This window comes from Scardinius erythrophthalmus (assembly GCF_964197995.2).
Source record: "Scardinius erythrophthalmus genome assembly, chromosome: 3".
NCBI lineage: Eukaryota > Metazoa > Chordata > Actinopteri > Cypriniformes > Leuciscidae > Scardinius > Scardinius erythrophthalmus.
This window is the reverse complement of record NC_138223.1, coordinates 58,714,616-58,736,413: the sequence shown is the minus strand read 5'-3', so window position 1 is coordinate 58,736,413 and position 21,798 is coordinate 58,714,616. Positions and strand designations below refer to the sequence as shown.

The window sequence follows — 21,798 nt, the reverse complement described above, 5'->3', positions numbered from 1 at the left end:
TTGGAGCAGCAAACAAGTGTCTTTGGAACTATTTTATCCTTTATAAAGCAGTGTATAATGGATTATGAGCATGTGCATTTAAAAAGGAAATGTATGACTTATAAGTAATTATAAAAATAATATAAATCTAACTATAACTGTTCTTATAAAGCAGTACAGGTCTTAATGTGTCTTTTTAAATATATTTATAGAATAGTGATACTTATAAATAAGTATAAATGGAGCAATAATTGTTGAATGTAATGACAATTCTGACTTTGTCTCACAATTGCGTGTTATAAAGTCAGAATTGTGAGATATAAACATGCAATTCTGAGGAAAAAAATAATAATTTCGAGTTTATTCCTCGCAATTGCGTCTTTAAATCATGTGCGAGATGTAAAAAAGTCGCAATTACCTTTTTTAGAATTCATTATGTGGCGGAAAGCTTCCATACAAATGTGATAAGCTAATCATACTTGTATTAGTGATTTTTCAGCCTTGTTGGCTGTAATAATCTAAAAAGGTCTTTATTTACTCATGCTTGCTGAACTCATTGTGTTATTGACCCCAATACTTGTTGCTCGCAGCTATATATTCTTGTTGCTTCTTTTACTTATGGATTAGTTTGTCTGCCCACTATCTTCATGCATTTACTGGTGTGTGAACTGGTTCCTGAACATTTGTCTGACGACATTACATGCATACAGTAATAATAGAGTCTGGCTTTAACATGAGGTTTAGTCCAGATAAATGAAGGTTTTCAGCAGCAGAGGGAGCAGGAAGCACACTTACGCACACACACACACGCACACACACACACACACACACACACACACACATTTACATCTCACACACACATACACACATTTACATCACACACACACACACACACACACACACACACACACACACACACACACACACACACACATTTACACACTCTCTCTCACACACACACACACACACACAGACTATGCGATTGCCGGTGTGTGTGTGTGTGTGTGAATGCGTCTCATTTACATCGATGAGGATCAACAGTTTTTAAATGTGTGTGCGCGTGTGCGTGTTAACACGATTTTGATGGCTGTTTTCAGGACGTTTTGAATGTGTCAGTGTTACTTACAGTACATTCTTTAGTGTGTGTGTGTGTGTGTGTGTGTGTGTGTGTGTGTGTGTGTGTGTGTGTGTGTGTGTCTCTTACACGGAGTGAATGACATCATTTCTCGTGGGTAGAAGTGTTCACAGATCCAAAAACAACGTGTGTGTGGGAGTATGTGAGGGAGTGAGTGCGTTTGTGTGGGAGTGAGTGTGTGTGTGTGTGTGTGTGTGTGTGTGTGTGTGTGTGTGTGTGTGTGCAGGGCCGGTTCTAGACATTTGGAGGCCCTAGGCAAAATTCATGTTGGAGGCCCCCCACCCCCAATAAAAAACACTTGAAACAAATATGATTCCTAACCTTTTTATTTATACAACATTTAATTTTAAATTTAGTATATTTTTACTTACACAGTACACAAGTTTGGACAAATGACTATTTTTAATGTTTTTGAAAGAAGTCTCTTATGCTCATCAAGCCTGGATTTATTTGATCAAAAATACAGAAAAATAATATAGTGAAATATTATTACAATTTAAAATAATGGTTTTCTATTTTACTTTAAAATATATTTCTGTGATGCAAAGCTGAATTTAGTGTCACATGATCCTTCAGAAAACTTTATAATATTCTGATTTATTATCAAATGTTAGAAATGGTGCTTAATATTTATTTTATAACATGTGATACTTTTTTTCAGGATTTTTTGATTATTAAAAAGTTGTTTTAAAAAAGTCTTCACTATCACTTTTATATATTTAACACATCCTTGCTGAATATTCCTGTTTTTCTGTATTTTTGATCCAATAAATGCAGGCTTGAAGAGCATAATAGGAAACTTCTTTCAGAAACATTAAAAATAGTAATGGGTCCAGACTTTTTACTGGTAGCCTACTACATCAAACTTTATCTAAGGTAATCTCTTTTTTGTTTAATGAAGATGTTATTGTTCTTCTTGTTATTTTGCTGTTTTATTCAGTTTATTCACAGTTCCAGAATAGCACTTCAGTAGATGAACATGAACGTGCTTTTATAAATGTTTTCATAGCTACGTTATGGGCAGGATGTTTCCCTCCCATTTAATCAATATTGACTGCAGATATTGTCATATTATTAATATCAGTAATATGATATTATGTATTGCATTGCTACCTTAAATATGCTATACACAAATCAAGTGGAAGAGAAAGATACGATCGCTACTGAGCAGAAAAAAAATTCTAAACTAATATTCGTATAGGCTAGGATGTCAGGGTATTATCTAATCATCAGCATCAGAATATAGAAGATAGACCCATAGATATGAGATCTTTTATTTGAAACATTTAAAAATGTTGCAGTGTGTTGGTTTTTTAACTTTGAATACAAACGTCTTGTCTTTTACTTTTGTAGCTTTTTTATTAGTCAGCTCCCAACGCGATGTTATTCATTGTACGCGCAAATTCAAAGCGTCGCGTCTGGGCACGTTAATGACGCTCGCGCTCTTTTAAACTCGTAGACTAACAAAGCGATGAATTATTTTTCCAGAAATGACGCTGATCTACAGTAGCCCACAAGTTTATATTTAAAATACATTGCAATCACTCCAAAATCGATGACCTGCATTACGAAATGTGCTTCTTTGCGTGCCTATTTAGGCTTTTGCTTCGCACTCGCAGCACCTGATGGATGCGTTCGTTGACCGCCCCTGACCGCCGCTGACGTCCCCTCGGACTTAACTGGCTGGCGCCTCGCGTTAATGTGATATAATGTAACAGTCTATGGTTTAGATAAACATCGTCACTATTTTTAGTTATTTAATAAATTTTGAAATAAATTGTAGATAGGACATTTGAACATTTATTTATTTTTATTTATTTATTTTTTTTGTCCCTCTGTCTGGGCCCCATCCCGCCAATCGGGCCCTAGGCACGTGCCTAGTTTGCCTTTGCGTTAATCCGGCTCTGTGTGTGTGTGTGGGTGGGGTGATATTTCTGCAGCCTCAAATCTGTACCAGATGATAAACAGCTCCATACGACATCAACACACACGCGCACACACACAATAAAAAACCAAGACATCGAACATGCCATAAAAAAGAAACTCATGACGAACAGAAATATTTGTAAACGTCACCTGCGGCATCCAATCAGCTGCGTGCTCAGGGGCGCTTGGCCCCGCCCTCACCTACACCCCCAGCTGCGCACAGGTGAGTGAGTGCGCGCGCACAGCAGCCAGCGAAGCGAGCGCGAGCCTGAGGATCCACTGCGCTCGAGACGAGCACGAGCCGAACGGTCCAGTTTGACCAGATCAGAACCAGAAGCGAGGAGCCCGTGAGTGTTGTGTGTTTTACTCCGACTGACCGATGTTTTACAGTGCGAAACGAGGAGAGTTTAACTCACTTCTGAAGTTTAGTCTGAAAGTGCGCTTCAGTTTCGCGGAGGGTTCAGCCTTTGTTTTGCAGATTTACGACTCGGCTCTTATTAGAGAGGCGAAGTTATTAACGTTTTGAGGAATAACTCAAGTGTTTATGAATATTGTGTGTATGTGTTATATGTACAGTTGAAAAATGCGACGCACCCACATCACACAAACACACGCACACACACACACACACACACACAGAGACACTAGGTGTTTGTTGGCTGTTTCACATTCATTAGGTTGGTCAGTGACGTGTAAGGATTTTCCACTCTAAAAATAATTGCAATTGTTCAAACATTAAGGATGCTGTGAACACATAAATGTACATTAAAATTTAAAATTAAGTGATTTTTTTACATCTAGATGAATTGGACGGTTACACCACATGATATTATTAAACTTTAAATAACAGAAAAATTGCAAATGACATGAATTTTGAAAAGTTAAAGTGAGTACATGCATGGGAGAGACACATACATATTATATATTTTTATGAATTGAAACCTGTTTTTAACTGATAAAAATGCAATCAGACAGCAAATGTAGGCTAGGCGTCTTGTCATTGACCCAGATACTGACTGATAAGAAGTGACAAATCACACGTATGATCATAAAAACTGCTCAAACTGCTTTTTTTCCCCAAGAACATTCATATTTTAAAAAGCTATTATTATTAAACTCATGAGCGTTGTATTAATTTGATAGTTAACAACAACAAAAAATGGTCACATTTAATCATTTTTTTTATTTTTAAAGCACTGTTTTTTTATACATTGGTCAATTTTATGATTTTGGGCAAGTTTGCTTCCACACTACAACATCCTAAAATATATGTTTAAGTTTTTTATTTGCGTTTTTAGATTTCAGTTACAAGACATTTTTTAATGGTCACTATCTAAATGAGTTTCCTTCTCCACTTCAGCATTACTTGTATACTCTAAAACTTACAGTTTTATTCCTATCTATATACTAAAGGTTTTTACTGAGGGGTTTGTTGATGTAACATTCACATGCTTTTACACAACACTTTATTCCTAAAAACATGGTGAAAATGTATTTTTTCTGTCTATTGACAGTATTTTCTGATTTATGGAGTGATAAAAGGAGAAATCCAAAATCCCTTCGGTAGAAACCACCAACTCTAATATAACAACAAATTCAAACAATAATTTTGAACACATTTCTTTTCTGGAACTGCATAGAAATGAGTGCATATTTAAATATAACATTTCAGAAAACTTAAAACAAAACCGTTGTCTTTAATGCGCTATAATAAATCAACCGCGGAAAGTTTATTAGTTACACTTTTTCACCCTATTTACCTGTAGTGTCTTGCTTTAAAGTCAACATGAAATCGACATTGCAACATTCAGTGTTTATTATAATGATATGTGCATAAATAAATGATGTGCATGGATAAATCATTTATAATAAAATGGCAGCATCTTATAACAAATAAAAATGCTTTTAGAATTATAATAATGTTTATAGAAATAGTTTTGTCAAGAAATTCAACATATATTGAAGTGGGTCCAGGCTTTTGTCTGATAATATGCGCTCTTGTTTATTATTCATGAGTAAATCAAATACTCTCCACATCTCCAACACCAATGTCAAATATTAAAATAAAAACAAAAAAGAAAGATTGAAAGTTGAAAGGCAGTTTTCCTGAATGAAAGTGTCATGGAAGAGCTTTTATAACGTACAGAAACTCAAGTGACTTATTTATGTGTGTGGTAAAACACACTCGCACTGAAACCTGTGTGTCTGTGTGCAGTAGACCTGTGTATAAGCTCAGTTTGCAGGTGTTTTACTTTCTGAATTGTTTATGGGTTCAACTTTACACATGAGTGTGTGTGTGTGTGTGTGTGTGTGTGTGTGTGTGTGAGAGACAGACGGAAACTACCTAATACCTTTGCAGATTTTGCAGTGTGCAACGGCTTGTAGTTCACAGAGAGAGAGCGGCTGCTGAAGGGTGTGTCTTTCTGTAATAACAGGTTTAAGTTCATTACTGGGCTGTTGCGTTCATCACACACACTTTTTAGACTGATATCTCAAATTGTTCTGTTTAAGTCTGTGTCTCTCAGACACACACACAGTTTCATTTCCCTCTCAGTTCTCGTTTCGTCTGTACAGGAATAAGTTGCTCGGTTTTTATGGTGGATGATGATGAAACTTCCTCCCAACTTTTCTAACAATCACTGTTCAGCGCTTCAGTAAACACAAGCTGGTCTTTATTCTGTCTGAGAAACACTGAGCGCTTCACCGCGCAGAACACCGCAACCCTGCCAAGGTCGAGCACTTTAAAGTTAGCTCAGGTTATTTGAAAATATTCATAGTTTTATCTTTTTTTATTTATTTAAATGTTTCTATTTAGGTTTAATTTACTTTTATTTCAGTTTGAGTTTTTATTCATTTCCAGTTCATAATTTTAGGGCTTCAACTTATTTCAGTTTATTGCCAAGGCAAAATTTCTATTTTTTTTTTTCAACAAATATTTTTCAGCTTTATTTCAATAAACAGAAATGCTTTTAATAGTTTTAGTTAATGACAATAACACTGTTATAGCTAAAATAACCTGGAGAAAAAAATACTTTAAAGGGTTAGCCTGGTTCACCCAAAAATAAAAATTCTGTCAGTAATAAAGCCGAGTTGAATAAAGTCGTTATTTTAGTGTTTTTTTGCGCCACAAAAAGTATTCTCCTTGCTTGATAAACTTAAGGTTGGACTATTTTAACGATGTCTTTACTAACTTTTCTTTCGATTGCCCAGCAGCCTGTGGAGGAGTGAGACAGCTCCCAGATTTCATCGAACAACATGAGGGCGTGTGATTACTGGCAGAATTTTCATTTTTGGGTGAACTAACCCTTTAATGCCAAGACTTGACCTTTGACCTGTTGACCTGCACGTTTTAGGTGAAATATTTCACGTTTAATTCAATGTATTTCTTGCCTTTCCATTGCGCAAAAGCTTCTTTACAGTAGAAGTATATTTTTTATATGACTAAGAAAAAATTGTTTCACCGAAACACAAACATGGCTCTTCTGTGGAATCCCACTTATGATTTTTTTTTTAAGAAATGCATGATACGATTGCGACACGTCGTCTCTCATCTTTTGTTTTAGTGTCCTGGATACGCTAGTAGTGTTAGATAGTGGGGATTAGTGACTTCTGTGTAATGAAATCTGATGTCTTTTCAGTGTAGTCTGTTTGAAGTGTTTCCTGAGCTGATGGAAACACACCGTGGCAGTTAGTTTCACAGTTTTACACACGATGAGGAGGATGTTTGTCCTTCTGTGGGTTGAATCTGAGGTTTGTGAGATGATAACAGTCAGTTACGGGAAACCTTCTGCTCGGGCAGATGATTGACAAGCGCAGCATCCAATCGGCACGCGTTTGAGCTGATGCGCAGGCTGTGATTGGTTTAGGTGTGGTCTCTCCATCTCAGCGGGAAATGTTTTTCTGCTTTTGTGGTGCCGGTCGAGTTACTCTGGTGAGAGTGTGTTAGATGGATGATCTCTGGTGTGATTTTGTGTTATATTTATTGAAACATATTTATTTATGGTATGTTGCTTCAGTTGTGTGTTACTTAGGCAGTTTTGAGGCTCAGTGAATCTCACAAAACTGTCAGGAAATGTAAAAGTCTAATAGAAAATGAATCATATTTGACAGTTTTCATGACATTTACTGTAATTTTAAAAAGTTCATTCTCATTTCTGTAATGTGAAGATTAAGATATCAGTATTGTATTTCCAGTGAAGATGTGTATCTTGTTTTTTAATGCATGTTTTTTATATACAGTATGTCAGTTTTATTGTACTGCCTTTAATTTATGCAGATTTCAGTAAAGTAAAAATAAATCATTGCATTACAGTAGAATAATCAATGAAAAAAAAACATCCAGATGCATAATCTGCCTTAAAATGTGTTTATTTGTTATGAAAATGTCACAAATCCTAATGGTTGTAAAAACAGTGTTCATTGCCTTCATGCAAATCATAATTTCATATCTTTTCTTGTGATTTTCGGCATGAAAGGTGATCTGATGTGGATATGATTTGATTTGACTGTGAATCGGTGATTAAAAACCCGAATAATATTCACTCCTTTCATTTTTCCTCTGCCACAGTAGATCGTAGATTCTTCAGACCGAAGGCTCGCATCTCCATGCCTCCATGAGTGACCTCTGACACGCAAAGGCCCCGTCCCTTCAGATCCCAGCCAATCACATGCGCCGATGTCTTCCACGGCCCAATCACTGCCCGCCACAATGGTTTGCTACGACAACATGCCTATAGAGTTCTTCTACAATCTGAGCAAGAAGAACATCAGCAAATCGTGGCAGCCGAAAGACATTGTAGTGGTTTCCCTGGGATTTTCCGTTTGTTTTTTTGTGATTTTCGCCAACATCCTGGTCATGATGGCCATCTTCATGAACCGCAGGTTTCATTACCCCATATACTACCTGCTGGGAAACCTGGCGGCCGCGGATCTCTTCGCCGGCGTCTCCTACTTGTACCTGATGTTCCACACCGGCCCCTGGACCATCAGGCTTAGCACATATCAATGGTTTGTCCGACAGGTAAGGCTGTGGTTTGGGCGTTTCTGGGATTGGTGTTTAATGAGTAACATTGGATGAATGGCTGAATGGAGAAACCATAACTCGTTTAGCAATAGAAACCACACAGAGATTAAGCTGTTTGTCAGACCGAACAAGATGAGTTGGAGGAAGCGTTTATAATTGTTGAATATTCCTGAGTTGAGCAGATCTGAAATCTGTTGCTGTGCTTCCTGTGAGGAATTCTGGGAGAAGACATGCTATCTTAGTTTTTATCAAAATAATTTCCATTCTTCCATAAAAAAATTATCTTGAATCAAAGATACTAGAAAAGGTGGTATCTTCACAAATATGTTCCTTAGAAAGAAATTATATCTGTGAGGATTTCCAATCATACTTATCTGACTGTTATCAGTTTGTAGCAGTAAATGAAGAGATGTCTCATCGATCACAAGTTCAGTATGGCGTACCACAAGGCTCAGTACTAGGACCGCTGCTGTTCACTCTGTACATGCCCCACACACACACACACACACACACACACACACACACACACACACACACACACACACACACACACACACACACACACACTCTGTTCATGTTACCCTTGGGAGATATCATTAGGAAGCATGGCATTAGTGTTCACTGTTATGCTGATGATACTCAGCTGTATATTTTTTCGCGACTCTCGCGTCTCATGTTTGTGTTTTTCTTTGCGTGACTCAGGGTTTGATCGACACCAGTCTGACGGCGTCGGTGATTAACCTGATGGCCATCGCACTGGAGCGACACCAGACCATCTTCACCATGCAACTGCACAGTAAAATGACCAACCACAGAGTCGTGATGCTCATCATCGGCATCTGGGTCATCGCCATAGTGATGGGTCTGGTGCCCACTATGGGATGGAACTGCATGTGCAACACTGACGTGTGCTCCACCATGGCTCCGCTCTACAGCCGCAGTTACCTGGTGTTCTGGGCCGTGCTGAACCTGCTGATCTTCATGGTTATGGTGGCCGTCTACATGCGCATCTTCATCTACGTGCGCCGCAAGAACCACCGCATGAGCCAGCACACCTCGCAGGTCAAGTACAAGGAGACGGTGGTCAACCTCATGAAGACCGTCGTCCTCATATTGGGTAAGACGGATAGTCGTGTCTGACTTACGACATGTCCAAATGTGATGCAACCCGATACATCCTCAGTCAAATTCATTGTCATTGTTTATCTTTATAATTGTAGTTATTTTATAGATCTGTTATTATGGTTATAGTTATTGTTATATTTATCATTATAATTGTAGTTATATAGTTTGATTATGGTTATTATTGTAGTTATATAGCCTCATGAAGACTGTCGTCTTGATATTGGGTAAGACAGATACTCGCTTCTGACTTACGGCATGTCAAAATGTGATGCAACCCGTTTTCAAACATCCTCAGTCAAAGTGAAAATCAGCCAATCAGAGCATTTGATTTTTATGCATGTCGTAATTAAATACCATTATTATGAATTTCTTACTTAGTAGTTAAAATGTTCTAAAGGCCTGTTTCCACCAAGAATGATAACTATATAACCATTAAGTTGTAATAATTGTTCCAATTATAAAGAAATGGCTATAAATATAACTATATAACAATAACTGTAACGTTTTAATAATCATTCTAACTCCAAGGGAATAGCAGTCCACAGCACAACTATAAACGATAATGATACAGAGGAACAATATTGTTGGAATCACTTTCAGAAAGATTTTTTTTCCAGGTGATGATCGATTAAAACATTTACAGCCGATTAGAATCCATCCTGCTTGTAAGAGCTCCGGACTGAAAACTGAACGTTATCACCTGTTGGTGTGGGTCGTTATAGTCATTTGCTATATTTACTGCTATTGTTATCAATATCATTGTAATAGTTATTGTTATGTCTGTCGTTATAACTGTAGTTATATAGCTATGGTGATAACTTATTTATATAGTTATGGTTATCATCATAGTTATTAAATTCATAATTATAATTGTAGTTATGGTTATCAGATTCAGATAACTTTATTAGTCCCCAAGGGGTTTTACAGCCAACCCATCCATTAAGGGTAAAGTTAAAAAGTGCATTAGCACACAATGTATATTATGTAATGTAAAATAAAATAAACAATAAATACGTAGTGTAGCGGTCATACATCCCCCTGTATGCAAATGCTTCTCCTCTCCCATAACATCCTCATGCTCACACACACACACACACACACACACACACACACACACACACACACACATTCACCTGCCAGCGACGGAACAGAGCAGCGGAGTGCAAGAACCAGTTTTGTTGTAGTCATGTGTTTTCATTATAGCAGAGGGAATGAATGAGTTGGCATAGCGGTTAGTTTTCCGTATTGGCTCATAATACCGCCGACCTGACTACATGATAACAATCCATTTCTGAGTACATGATCTGGTTGGCACAATATTCTGTCTGCTTTCTGGACAACTCGTGTTTTCCAGAGAGAACAGAGATCTCTTAACTGGGTACCAGTGATTTTTGAGCAAGCTCAAGCTCTTCTTGCCTTTCACAGATAGTCCATTAAACCAACACAAGAAAGACAATGTTAATAGGCTCTCAATGAATAGCTCTTGATAACATGTGCAGAGAATTCTTTTACAGACCCCAAAAGAGTTAAGCTTCCTCGGTAGGTTTATTCTTTGGCTTGCTCTGATACAAAGACAGAGGCCATATTGCCATTTACATAGCAGGTAAATTACACCTGCATGTGAAGCAGGTTCCTCAAGATGTTTATACACCCTGTCAGGAAGGAAGAGCTTTGCATCCTCTACACCCTTGCCCACTTAATATGCAAATTGTAGTGGATCTAATTTATCTGCAGTTAAGGGGATGATTGTGTCCTTCAAAGCACTTCATTACCAGGGAAGTTAGTGCAGTTGGTCTGAATTCATTGATTTTGTTTTGGGGATGGGTATTACTGTTGATGTTTTCCATAAGTCAGGTATATCCCCACTGTCCGCACGTTTATGAAAGATAACTGTGAAAGCCTCACTAAGCTGCTCGGCACAATAGCGCAGTGTACGCCCACAGATGGCGTCAGGACCAGCAGTTATCGTTATATTTATCGTTATAATTATTGTTATGGTTATCATTATATTTTTTGTTATTGTATTTATATAGTTACGTAACGTTACGTTATAGTTATTGTAGTTTTTATAGATCTGTTATGGTTATAGTTATCGTTATATATCATAATTGTAGTTATGTAGTTCTGGTTTTAATTGTAGTTATATAGTTCTGGTTATAATTGTAGTTATACAGTTCTGGTTATAATTGTAGCTATATAGTTCCGGTTATATTTGTAGTTATATAGTTCAGGTTATATTTGTAGTTATATAGTTCCGGTTATATTTGTAGTTATGTAGTTCTGGTTATAATTGTAGTTAAATAATTCTGGTTCTGGTTATAATTGTAGTTATATAGTTCTGGTTATAATTGTAGTTATATAGTTCTGGTTATAGTTGTAGTTATATAGTTCTGGTTATAATTGTAGTTATATAGTTCTGGTTATAATTGTAGTTCTTTAGTTCTGGTTATAATTGTAGTTATACTGTATATCTGGTTCAGGTTATAATTGTAGTTATATAGTTCTGGTTATATTACTGGTATTGTACTGGTATTGTAGTTATATAGTTCTGGTTATAATTGTAGTTATATAGTTCTGGTTATAATTGTATATTGTTCTGGTTATAATTGTAGTTATATTGTTCTGTTATAATTGTAGTTATATTGTTCTGGTTCAGGTTATAATTGTAGTTATATAGTTCTGGTTATATTTGTAGTTATATAGTTCAGGTTATATTTGTAGTTATATAGTTCTGGTTATAATTGCAGTTATATAGTTCTGGTTATAATTGTAGTTATATAGTTCTGGTTATATTACTGGTATTGTACTGGTATTGTAGTTATATAGTTCTGGTTATAATTGTAGTTATATAGTTCTGGTTATAATTGTAGTTATATTGTTCTGTTATAATTGTAGTTATATTGTTCTGGTTCAGGTTATAATTGTAGTTATATAGTTCTGGTTATATTTGTAGTTATATAGTTCAGGTTATATTTGTAGTTATATAGTTCTGGTTATAATTGCAGTTATATAGTTCTGGTTATAATTGTAGTTATATAGTTCTGGTTATATTACTGGTATTGTACTGGTATTGTAGTTATATAGTTCTGGTTATAATTGTAGTTATATAGTTCTGGTTATAATTGTAGTTATATAGTTCTGGTTATAATTGTAGTTATATAGTTCTGGATATAGTTCTGCTTATAATTGTAGTTATATAGTTCTGGTTATAATTGTAGTTATATTGTTCTGTTATAATTGTAGTTATATTGTTCTGGTTCAGGTTATATTTGTAGTTATATAGTTCTGGATATATTTGTAGTTATATAGTTCAGGTTATATTTGTAGTTATATAGTTCAGGTTATATTTGTAGTTATATAGTTCTGGTTATGTTTGTAGTTATATAGTTCAGGTTTTAATTGCAGTTATATAGTTCTGGTTATATTTGTAGTTATATAGTTCTGGTTATAATTGTAGTTATATAATTCTGGTTAAGGTTATAATTGTAGTTAAATAGTTCTGGTTATAATTGTAGTTATATAGTTCTGGTTATAATTGTAGTTATATAGTTCTGGTTATAATTGTAGTTATATTGTTCTGGTTATAATTTTAGTTATATAGTTCTGGTTATAATTGTAGTTATATAGTTCTGGTTATAATTGTAGTTATATAGTTCTGGTTATAATTGTAGTTATAAAGTTCCGGTTATATTTGTAGTTATATAGTTCTGGTTATAATTGTAGTTATATAGTTCTGGTTAAGGTTATAATTATATAGTTCTGGTTATAATTGTTATATTGTTCTGGTTATAATTGTAGTTATATTGTTCTTGTTCAGGTTATAATTGTAGTTATATAGTTCTGGTTATAAGTGTAGTTATATTGTTCTTGTTCAGGTTATAATTGTAGTTATATAGTTCTGGTTATATTTGTAGTTATATAGTTCTGGTTCAGGTTATAATTGTAGATATATAGTACTGGTTTTAATTGTAGTTATATAGTTCTGGTTATAATTGTAGTTATATAGTTCTGGTTATACTTGTAGTTATATAGTTCTGGTTATATTTGTAGTTATATAGTTCTGGTTATAATTGTAGTTATATAGTTCTGGTTATAATTGTAGTTATATTGTTCTGGTTAAGGTTATAATTGTAGTTATATAGTTCTGGTTATGTAGATATATAGTTCTGGTTAAGGTTATATTTGTAGTTATATAGTTAAGGTTATAATTGTAGTTATATAGTTCTGGTTAAGGTTATAATTGTAGTTATATAGTTCTGGTTATAATTGTAGTTATATTGTTCTGGTTAAGGTTATAATTGTAGTTATATAGTTCTGGTTATAATTGTAGTTATATTGTTCTGGTTAAGGTTATAATTGTAGTTATATAGTTCTGGTTATAATTGTAGTTATATAGTTCAGGTTATAATTGTAGTTATATAGTTATGGTTATAATTGTAGTTATATTGTTCTGGTTAAGGTTATAATTGTAGTTATATAGTTCTGGTTATAATTGTAATTATATAGTTCAGGTTATAATTGTAGTTATATAGTTCTGGTTATAATTGTAGTTATATTGTTCTGGTTAAAGGGACACTTCACCCATTTGCATTAAGCTTTGCATTGTTAGAAACCCAGTCATACTATTGAATGGTCATGCAACATTTTTTCATTTTCCCCCGAGACGAGAGAAATCTGTATTTACCTCTTTACACTTCCTCCTACAATGACGCAAAAATCGTCATTTTGCGTCATTGTAGGAGGAAGTGTAAGAGGGGGGGATTTCTGTTAAGACTACAAGCACTAGATCCACCCTTTCAAACCCGCCCATAGGGGGTTGGACCTAATGCGCTAACAGACCTATCACAGATCAGTGCGAGTGCGTTTGATTTCAACGGCAGAAACCTGCAGAAAACAGGGACGAAGAAAGCTGAGTAGTAGGGGTTACCATACTCTATTTCCCGGACATGTCCGGCCGTCGAGATCGACAAAAATGTCCGGGATTCAGCTTTTGCTTTCTGCGGTCGCCATCCATTGTTTACATGCTCACCTTTTGTTTCAATCTAACTGAATTCACCCCGATTGGTGAATCTGAATGTAATGTTTACATGAATGCTAATCAAGTGATCGGTTGATTTGCGTTTTAACATTGCTAAGAAAATACCCGCACCTCCGTCAGAGATAGCCCATGAGACCGGTGCATCTCACAGGCGCGCTCATCAGTAATCACAGTAATACAGAGAGCAGGACGAGGCTAGCGCCGCGGGAGAAAGACGCGAGGCCGGTGGCGTGATCGGTTGAAAGACGCGAGGCAGGTGGCGTGATCGGTTGATGTGTGTTTTACCATTGCTTAGAAAATACCTGCTCCTCCGTGCGAGATACGAGAACAGTGCCTCACAGGTGTCGGTTGTCGGTAATCACGCCACCGGCCTCGCGCCGTTCTCCCGCGCCCCTCAGCCTCGTCCTGCTCGCCACAGTAAACATGATGAATGGCGACTGTAGAACGCAAAAGCCGAATCCCGGACATTTTGGGCAAACTCGTCACGGAGACTCACTCGTAGCCTAGCCTTGCCTTGATGTTTTTGTTCTCAACTGCGCTGTCTTACCGGTAGGCGTGGCTTGGGAGTGGCCTTGTAGGGCAGCGAAGCAAGGGCATTCTGGGAGTTGTTGTCTTCCATCCACATAAGCCAAAAATACATTTTCTGGCTTTTCTCAGTCTAGAAAGCTCCAAATTCAAAAATAATTTCACATTTCTTCTACATAAATGACCCACTTTCAATACACATTCATGTCTCCACGGGTGAAATGACCCTTTAAGGTTATAATTGTAGTTATATAGTTCTGGTTATAATTGTAGTTATATAGTTCTGGTTATAATTGTAGTTATATAGTTCTGGTTCTGATTATAATTGTAGTTAAATAGTTCTGGTTGTCGTCATCGCTCTGGCTGTGAACAGGTTTTAAGTCTTGAAGGCCTCAGGTTAGAAACTTTGAAAACACTGCTGCTTCACATTATTTCATAATCAGATAACATGGTTTGTTTTGTATATCCGGCGGCACCTGTGAAGACTCAATATCAGTGGTTTCATAGTGTTTTAGTTCGACCTTAGTTAGAAGAGTGAACGGACCTGCAGCGAATCGCACCAGTGGTCCGAGTGTGTTCAGTAAACTCCTATTCTGGAGAATAACACAAAGAGGCACAGTCGACATTCATAAACACACAGAGGATCTGGGGGAGGAAGGCCTGTCCGGGCTCGTCTAACCAGATCTGCGTGTTTTCATTATCTCAGCCTCGTTTCTCTCCACACTTCACCCTCCCCGAGCGAGAGCGAGTACGTGCATGTTCTGTGTAGGACTGCATGTCACGCCCGCTCGCGCTCGCATACAGGGAATTTTGACACGCACAATCTGCCACACTTCCTGGAAACTCAAGCTATGTGCAGTCTTGGAAGGATCCCATAAACACACACACACACTTATGGTGCTTCCTGAACGTACATCTGAGAACACTCGACTAAAGGAAGTGTTGCATTAGCGTCTAAATGCTGAGCAGTGCTGACTTCAGTCCACAACAACAACAGCATTATTCATAAAGCACATTTAAACATAAATTGACAAGGAACAGTAAAGGCCTGATCACCTTTAGCGTTATAGCAACAATGTGGAAGTGATAGAAGTTATGCTTTAGTTTCACTTCACCAAGCCTCCTCTGACCGTCTATTGTCAAGTCAGGTTTATTTCTACAGCGCTTTATTAAACACGGATAGATTCAAAGCAGCTTCACAGTTGATAAACAGGAAAATAGCAGAACCCATGACTTCATCAAATATGAGACTAATCAGATACTGCTGTAAAGCAGCTCTAAAAAGACATTTACTTACATTTCTGTCATCTAGAAATGGAAACAAGTGTCACCAAACTGAATTGCAGAAATGTGATTGTGCTGGATTTTCGGTAGGAAATTTACAAAATATCTTCATGGAACATGATCTTTACTTAATATCCTAATGTTTTTTTGCATAAAAGAAAAATCAATCATTTTGACCCACACAATGTATTGTTGGCTATTGCCACAGATATACTCGTGCGACTCGAGACTGGTTTTGTGGTCCAGGGTCATAAATGCACAGAGCCCCTAAGGGGAAACATGGTGGTTGGAAACAAATGAGACGGGAGGAACACTAATAATAAGTCAATGATTTTCCATTCGCTGAAGGTAGTTTGCATAAATAAAAATTCACTACGTAATTTGTTCATAACTTTGTTCTCATGTTAATGAATTTAGAGCATTCTAAATTATCTAAAGGAGGTAATTTGCAGAAATTAAAATTCACAACGTAATTAGTTAGTTTGTAACAAACTAACAACGTACAAATTTTTGGTATAATATGTCACAGTTTACTTTATTTTGCTCTCCTCACTTACAGAAATGAACTATAGTGTCCTGCACAGCATCAAAAACTATATCTGGTGTCTGCATAATGTTTGGTTTGACTGTAATCATTTGCCTGTATCATATTCGTATATTTTTTTTATAGTAATAAAAATAATTTAGTTCAGTTAAAGAACAGACACTTCAGTTTGCCAAAATGAGCGTTGCGGCACAGAACAGCAGCAGGATACAGATTTAATCTTACATGTGATCTGACTGACAAGACGATGGCGGAAGATTTGGTTCAAGCCAAGTGTGAAAGTGCCTGTTTAAGTGAGTTTGTCATTGCACTGTTTCGTTGTTAAGAATAATAATACAAGCAATTGCCACCTGAGCGAGCATTTTCAGTTCATTCCTATGGAAGCTTTCGAAATTAGCGATTTAAAAGTGTGCCAAGTGTAAAAAGGTGTCAAGTGAAAACTCCGTCACATCCCTACACGGCATGTTTCCGAGCAGGTGTGTAACGCTCTCGTGCTCTTCCCGGCAGGTTGTTTCGTGGTGTGTTGGACGCCGGGCCTGGTTCTGCTTCTGCTGGACGGTCTCTGCGAATCCTGCAACGTCCTGACGTACGAGAAGTTCTTCCTGGTGATGGCCGAGTGCAACTCCTTCATGAACCCCATCATCTACTCCTACCGCGACAAGGACATGCGCGACACCTTCAAACGCATCCTCTGCTACCCGTGCCGGTCGTCCCAGCAGACGGGCGAGCACTCGGGCGTACACTTCAACACCCTCGAGCAAGAGGTACTCTCCGAGAGCGACGGGACCCACAGCAACAGCGTCAAACCGCCGCTCAAGCGCCCGCTTTAGCCCCAGAACCCGCGTCCCACTCGCACGCCTCATCTGCAAGACTCAGTTACACACTTCGTGATGCTAGAAACATGGCGAAAATGATGTTCTTTTGTTGTAGTTTTGTCTTATTTCCCAGTACAAACATCGAATCATTTTTAAATCAAGATGAATTTACTAGAGAAGCAAAATTTCTGATTACTTTTACTTTTTAAGTAAAAAAGTTAGAATTGCAAGATAAAAGAATCGATATTGCATGTAAAAAGTTAGAATTGCAGGATAAAAAGTTGCAATTTCAAGAAAAAAGTCAGAACTGTGAGATATAAAAATGAAAATTGCAAGAGGAAAGTGAGAATTGCAAGATAAAAAATCGATATTGCAAGAAAAAAGTGAGAATTTGCGAGAGAAAAGTGAGAATTACTAAAGTCGCAGTTGCTAAAAGATGCGCAATTGTGAGAAAAAAATCCGAATTGAGAGGTAAAAAAAATCGCAGCTGCGAAAAAAAGTGAGTTACTTAAGTCGCAGTTGCTAGAAGATTCGCAAATGTGAAAAAGTCAAAATTGAGAGATAAACGCATCTATGAGAAAAAAGTCAGATTTGCGAGATGAAGTTGCAATTACATTTTATATTTTTTTGTTCCAATAGGGTCCGAAAAATCAACTTAAAGACAAAACAAGTTTATTTTTCTGACCCCACTGACAGATATTTGTTTTAAGCAAAAACTTAATTTTATAAAAAAAAAAAAAAAGACTAATTTTGCTTCTCCAGTAAATGTATCTTGATTTAAGAACGTTTAGATGTTTGTAAAATAAAACACTATCAAATTGTCAAGTTCAATATCAAGGAATGCAATGATTTTGTTGCAGTGAAATGTCGTAGCGTTGCTGTTAGTCGTGTGTGCTTTCCTTGTAAAGGGCATGTTAGCTTTGCCTCCTTCACTAACCCTGTCCTGCACGTCGAGAGGTGTGAGTGCTGAGAGTTATCGTGTAACTAATCCCGCCAGTGGCGTTTAAACCTGAAGATAGTGTGTGTGTGTGTGTGTGAGTGCTGAGAGTTATCAAGTAAACGCTCCACGCCTAACCAACTAAACCTCGCATGCAGGAACACGGCGGCCGCGTATCTGTGTCCATCCCGCTAGTGCTCATTTAAACCTGAAGATAGTGTGTGTGTGTGTGTGTGTGTGTGTGTGTGTGTGTGTGTGTCTAATAGCTGTTCTCCTGTGTTGTGTGCAGCGGAGACGGCGTGTTCTGCAGGAGTCATGGGTCGTATGTAGATTTGCTTGCTTTTAAATCCTCTCGATTAGACTGTAATCACTCGATCTCTAATCACTCGATCTCTAATCACTCGATCTCTAATCACTCGATCTCTAATCACTCGATCTCCATCATCTGATTCTCTGTCACTAACACACACTCTCACACACACACTAATCACTCCAATGGTCACGTGATCTGAGCCTCACATGCGTCGCTCCTTCTGCACGCAGTCACTGAGCAGCTCGGGGTTTCATCACTGTTTTTATCTCATCAGTTCCAGTAAACCATCCTGTGTGTGTGTGTGTTCATTTAACATCTTTGTAAAGATGTGTTTCTGGCTAACAGATGTGCAGCGCTCACTGCTGCTGGCGTGTGTGTTAATCATGTAAATATTTGCATGTGTCACTGTGTCGCGTGCATAAAACATCGCACGCGAACACACACACACACACACACACAGGTGGTTTTAATTGTGTTACTTCAGCACTAGCACATGCTGTACTAACCAGTCATTGTGTGTTTCCCTGCACTAACTTCCAAACAACACTCCAGATGTCCCTGGTTTTTCAAATGGGTGTTTTTAAGGTTTGATCGGTTGCATTTCAAGGTTTGTCTCTGAATGTTCTGAAGTCCCTCATCTCAGTGGACCTCATGAAGCGCGCCACATTTCAGCCCGAGAAACGTGTGTTACACGCCAAACATCTCAAAGGTCCTAAACACGGGCTTCACTGTATAAGATTTCAGTTACTATTTACAGTGAGGTTTCTTCTGTCCATGTGCATAAACAAATGTTAATAACTGTTTTAGTAAATGCTGAGATTAAAAAACTAAAACTCATTGTTCGTTAGTTCATGTTAACACAAACCTTGCGTTCCTGAAATATGTTCATGAGTTTCAGCCGTGTGTCTTTGATTTAATCCTGTGTTTTTAATCGCCCAATGAGACGCGCACACGGATGTCTTGTTCTTGCGCTCTGATTGGCTGTTTGTGATGGTGATGTTTAGATGATTATCCAGACACACGCTGATAATAGTGTCTTGGCTCACCCGTCTACTGATGATGTCTCGTGAATGAGTGATTAATAAAGGTGCTTCCAGAGCTTCTGTCTGTGATCTGCATGTCTCAGGCCTCGTCTACACTGAGACGCCGGTTTTATTAATGAAAACCAAGCTTTTTGAAAACGATGATGTACGTTTAGTCATGTGACGCATATTGAACCCATAGATATTCATGTTTATAGCGGTATTGTGCCTGTTATGTTCACTTCACACTGTTAGTAAAATGTTACATCACACACTCTTCACATCACAGTCCTGCACAGATGACAGAATTCACTCACATCTGCTGAACATGAGAGCAGTTTTAGCGTTATAGACCAGACATATAATGGAGAGTGAGTGAGACCTGGACCATCAGTGAATGAGGAGATATTTAGATCAATTAAATGATCCTGTCAGAAGAATTGCGCAATAACTTTATTGCTCCGTGTGTATCCTCTCATTGAGCTTTAGTAAGGCGTTACGCTCCAATTTTCCAAAAATTTCTCATCCGCACTGAAACGGCAGATTTTTTTAATTAGCGCATGATTTACTCTTCCTCAAGTCACGTGTGTATGACATGCTTCTTTCAGACGAACACAGTCAGAGTTATATTAAAACATGTCCAGACTCTTCCAAGCTTTATAATGGCAGTGAATGGATGTTTTGGCTTTATGTATGGCTTTAATGTAGACGTAGCATTAGCGTTTAGACCGGCGGATCGTCTGCGTTTGGGCTGAGAAACGTTCCCCGTCCTAAAGCAGTCTGGGAGGATTGATCGACTCTCGGATCTGTGACTATAAACACATCTTCTGCTGCCTTTCCTTCACGTCTGCTTGGGTGTGAGGTCATGTTGGTGGAAAGACTGGTTATCAGTGATGTGCAGCCAGTGTTTGTCGGCTCTCTGTGTCTCAGGCTCGCAGGGCTCGTGATGGAGGTGGAGAACTGGTGAACGGAGGACAGGTGAGCGGAGAACTGGTGAACGGAGAACTGGTGAGCGGAGAACTGGTGAACGGAGAACTGGTGAACGGAGGACAGGTGTTGCTGAAGGACGCCAACAAGATGCTGGAAGAATCTGAGAGCTGAGTCACGATAGGCTGAACGAGCTGTCAATCAATCAGTGTTTCTCTGAGCATCAATGAAGAGACTGTGTGTGTGTGTTTAAGCACAAACTGTAAATGAATTGAGTGTAAATATTGTTTTTATTTAATTAAAGTCTTACTGGTGGAGTTTATGCATGTTTATGTGTTTGATTAAACACACATTAATTGTGCACTAATGTTTCAGTTCGTACTAGCATTGGTGTAATTATAGCATTTTTGATACCACAACACACAAACGTGCTCTTCTGTTTAAAAATATTAATATTAAAACTAGTCCTGGGCAACGATAAATCGCATTCAAAATAAAAGTTTGTGTTTACATAATGTATGTGTGTACTGTGTATAATTATTTTGTATATATAAATACACACATATATTTGAGAAATAGTTGCATGTATATACTGTCTATATATTTATATTATATATATTTATATATAAATAACAAAATTTTCTTAAATACATGTGTGTATTACAAAGTAAGTACACACACATACATTGTATAAACACAAACTTTTATTTTAGATGTTGTCCAGCACTTAAAACAAATATTAAAGGTCCCGTATTTTGTCCCTTTTCACAAGATGTAAAATAAGTCTCTGATGTCCCCAGAGTGTGTGTGTGTGTGTGTGTGTGTGTGTGTGTGTGTGAAGTTTCAGCTCAAAATACCCAACAGATTATTTTTTTACAGCATGTTTAAATTGTCATATTTTGGGGCTCAGAAAAACGCGCTGTTTTAGTGTGTGCCCTTTAAATGCAAATGAGCTGCTGCTGGACGACCCAGGGGGCGGAGCCTCAACAGCTCGCGCTCAGTCTGTCAGGACAATCTCATCTCACGGAATGATGATAATATCAGAAACTCTCAGTAACGGTGTTCATTTCGAGTCGGACAATAATGCCTACAGAGTCAGAGTGCTGTATAGAGATGAAACAGGTATAGTTTAGTAGTTTAATTACGGTTATTATAACGTATTTGTCATCTGCTTGTATGTATCCATTATTTATTAATAGCCTACA

At 37.4% G+C, this 21,798-nt stretch overlaps 1 protein-coding gene across 9 annotated transcripts; it reads left to right on the top strand.

Annotated features, from left to right (window-relative positions):
• The first annotated feature begins 3,113 nt into the window (after positions 1–3,113).
• lpar2b (lysophosphatidic acid receptor 2b) lies at positions 3,114–20,915 on the top strand. Of its 9 annotated transcripts, XM_081360593.1 has the most exons (7): positions 3,291–3,387; positions 6,251–6,393; positions 7,611–8,060; positions 8,766–9,180; positions 17,087–17,343; positions 18,621–18,653; positions 20,597–20,915. In XM_081360593.1, exons 3-7 carry the CDS (start codon positions 7,716–7,718, stop codon positions 20,765–20,767), a joined length of 1,221 nt encoding a protein of 406 aa, XP_081216719.1. In that variant the 5' UTR covers positions 3,291–3,387; positions 6,251–6,393; positions 7,611–7,715; the 3' UTR covers positions 20,768–20,915. The 9 variants fall into 9 exon arrangements, with proteins under 9 accessions (XP_081216717.1, XP_081216720.1, XP_081216722.1 ...); XM_081360591.1 differs by lacking the exon at positions 6,251–6,393 and having other exon boundaries at positions 3,114–3,387; positions 7,608–8,060; XM_081360596.1 differs by lacking the exon at positions 18,621–18,653 and having other exon boundaries at positions 3,256–3,387; positions 6,254–6,393; positions 7,608–8,060.
• The last annotated feature ends 883 nt before the right edge of the window (positions 20,916–21,798 follow it).

Excerpts from the sequence above, each read along its gene's own strand:
- lpar2b (XM_081360591.1), top strand. The coding sequence starts at position 7,716 with ATGTCTTCCACGGCCCAATCACTGCCCGCCACAATGGTTTGCTACGAC. Across the intron at positions 8,061-8,765 it reads ATCAATGGTTTGTCCGACAG|GGTTTGATCGACACCAGTCT; the intron begins GTAAGGCTGTGG and ends TGCGTGACTCAG. Across the intron at positions 18,654-20,596 it reads TTCTGCAGGAGTCATGGGTC|GCTCGCAGGGCTCGTGATGG; the intron begins GTATGTAGATTT and ends TCTGTGTCTCAG.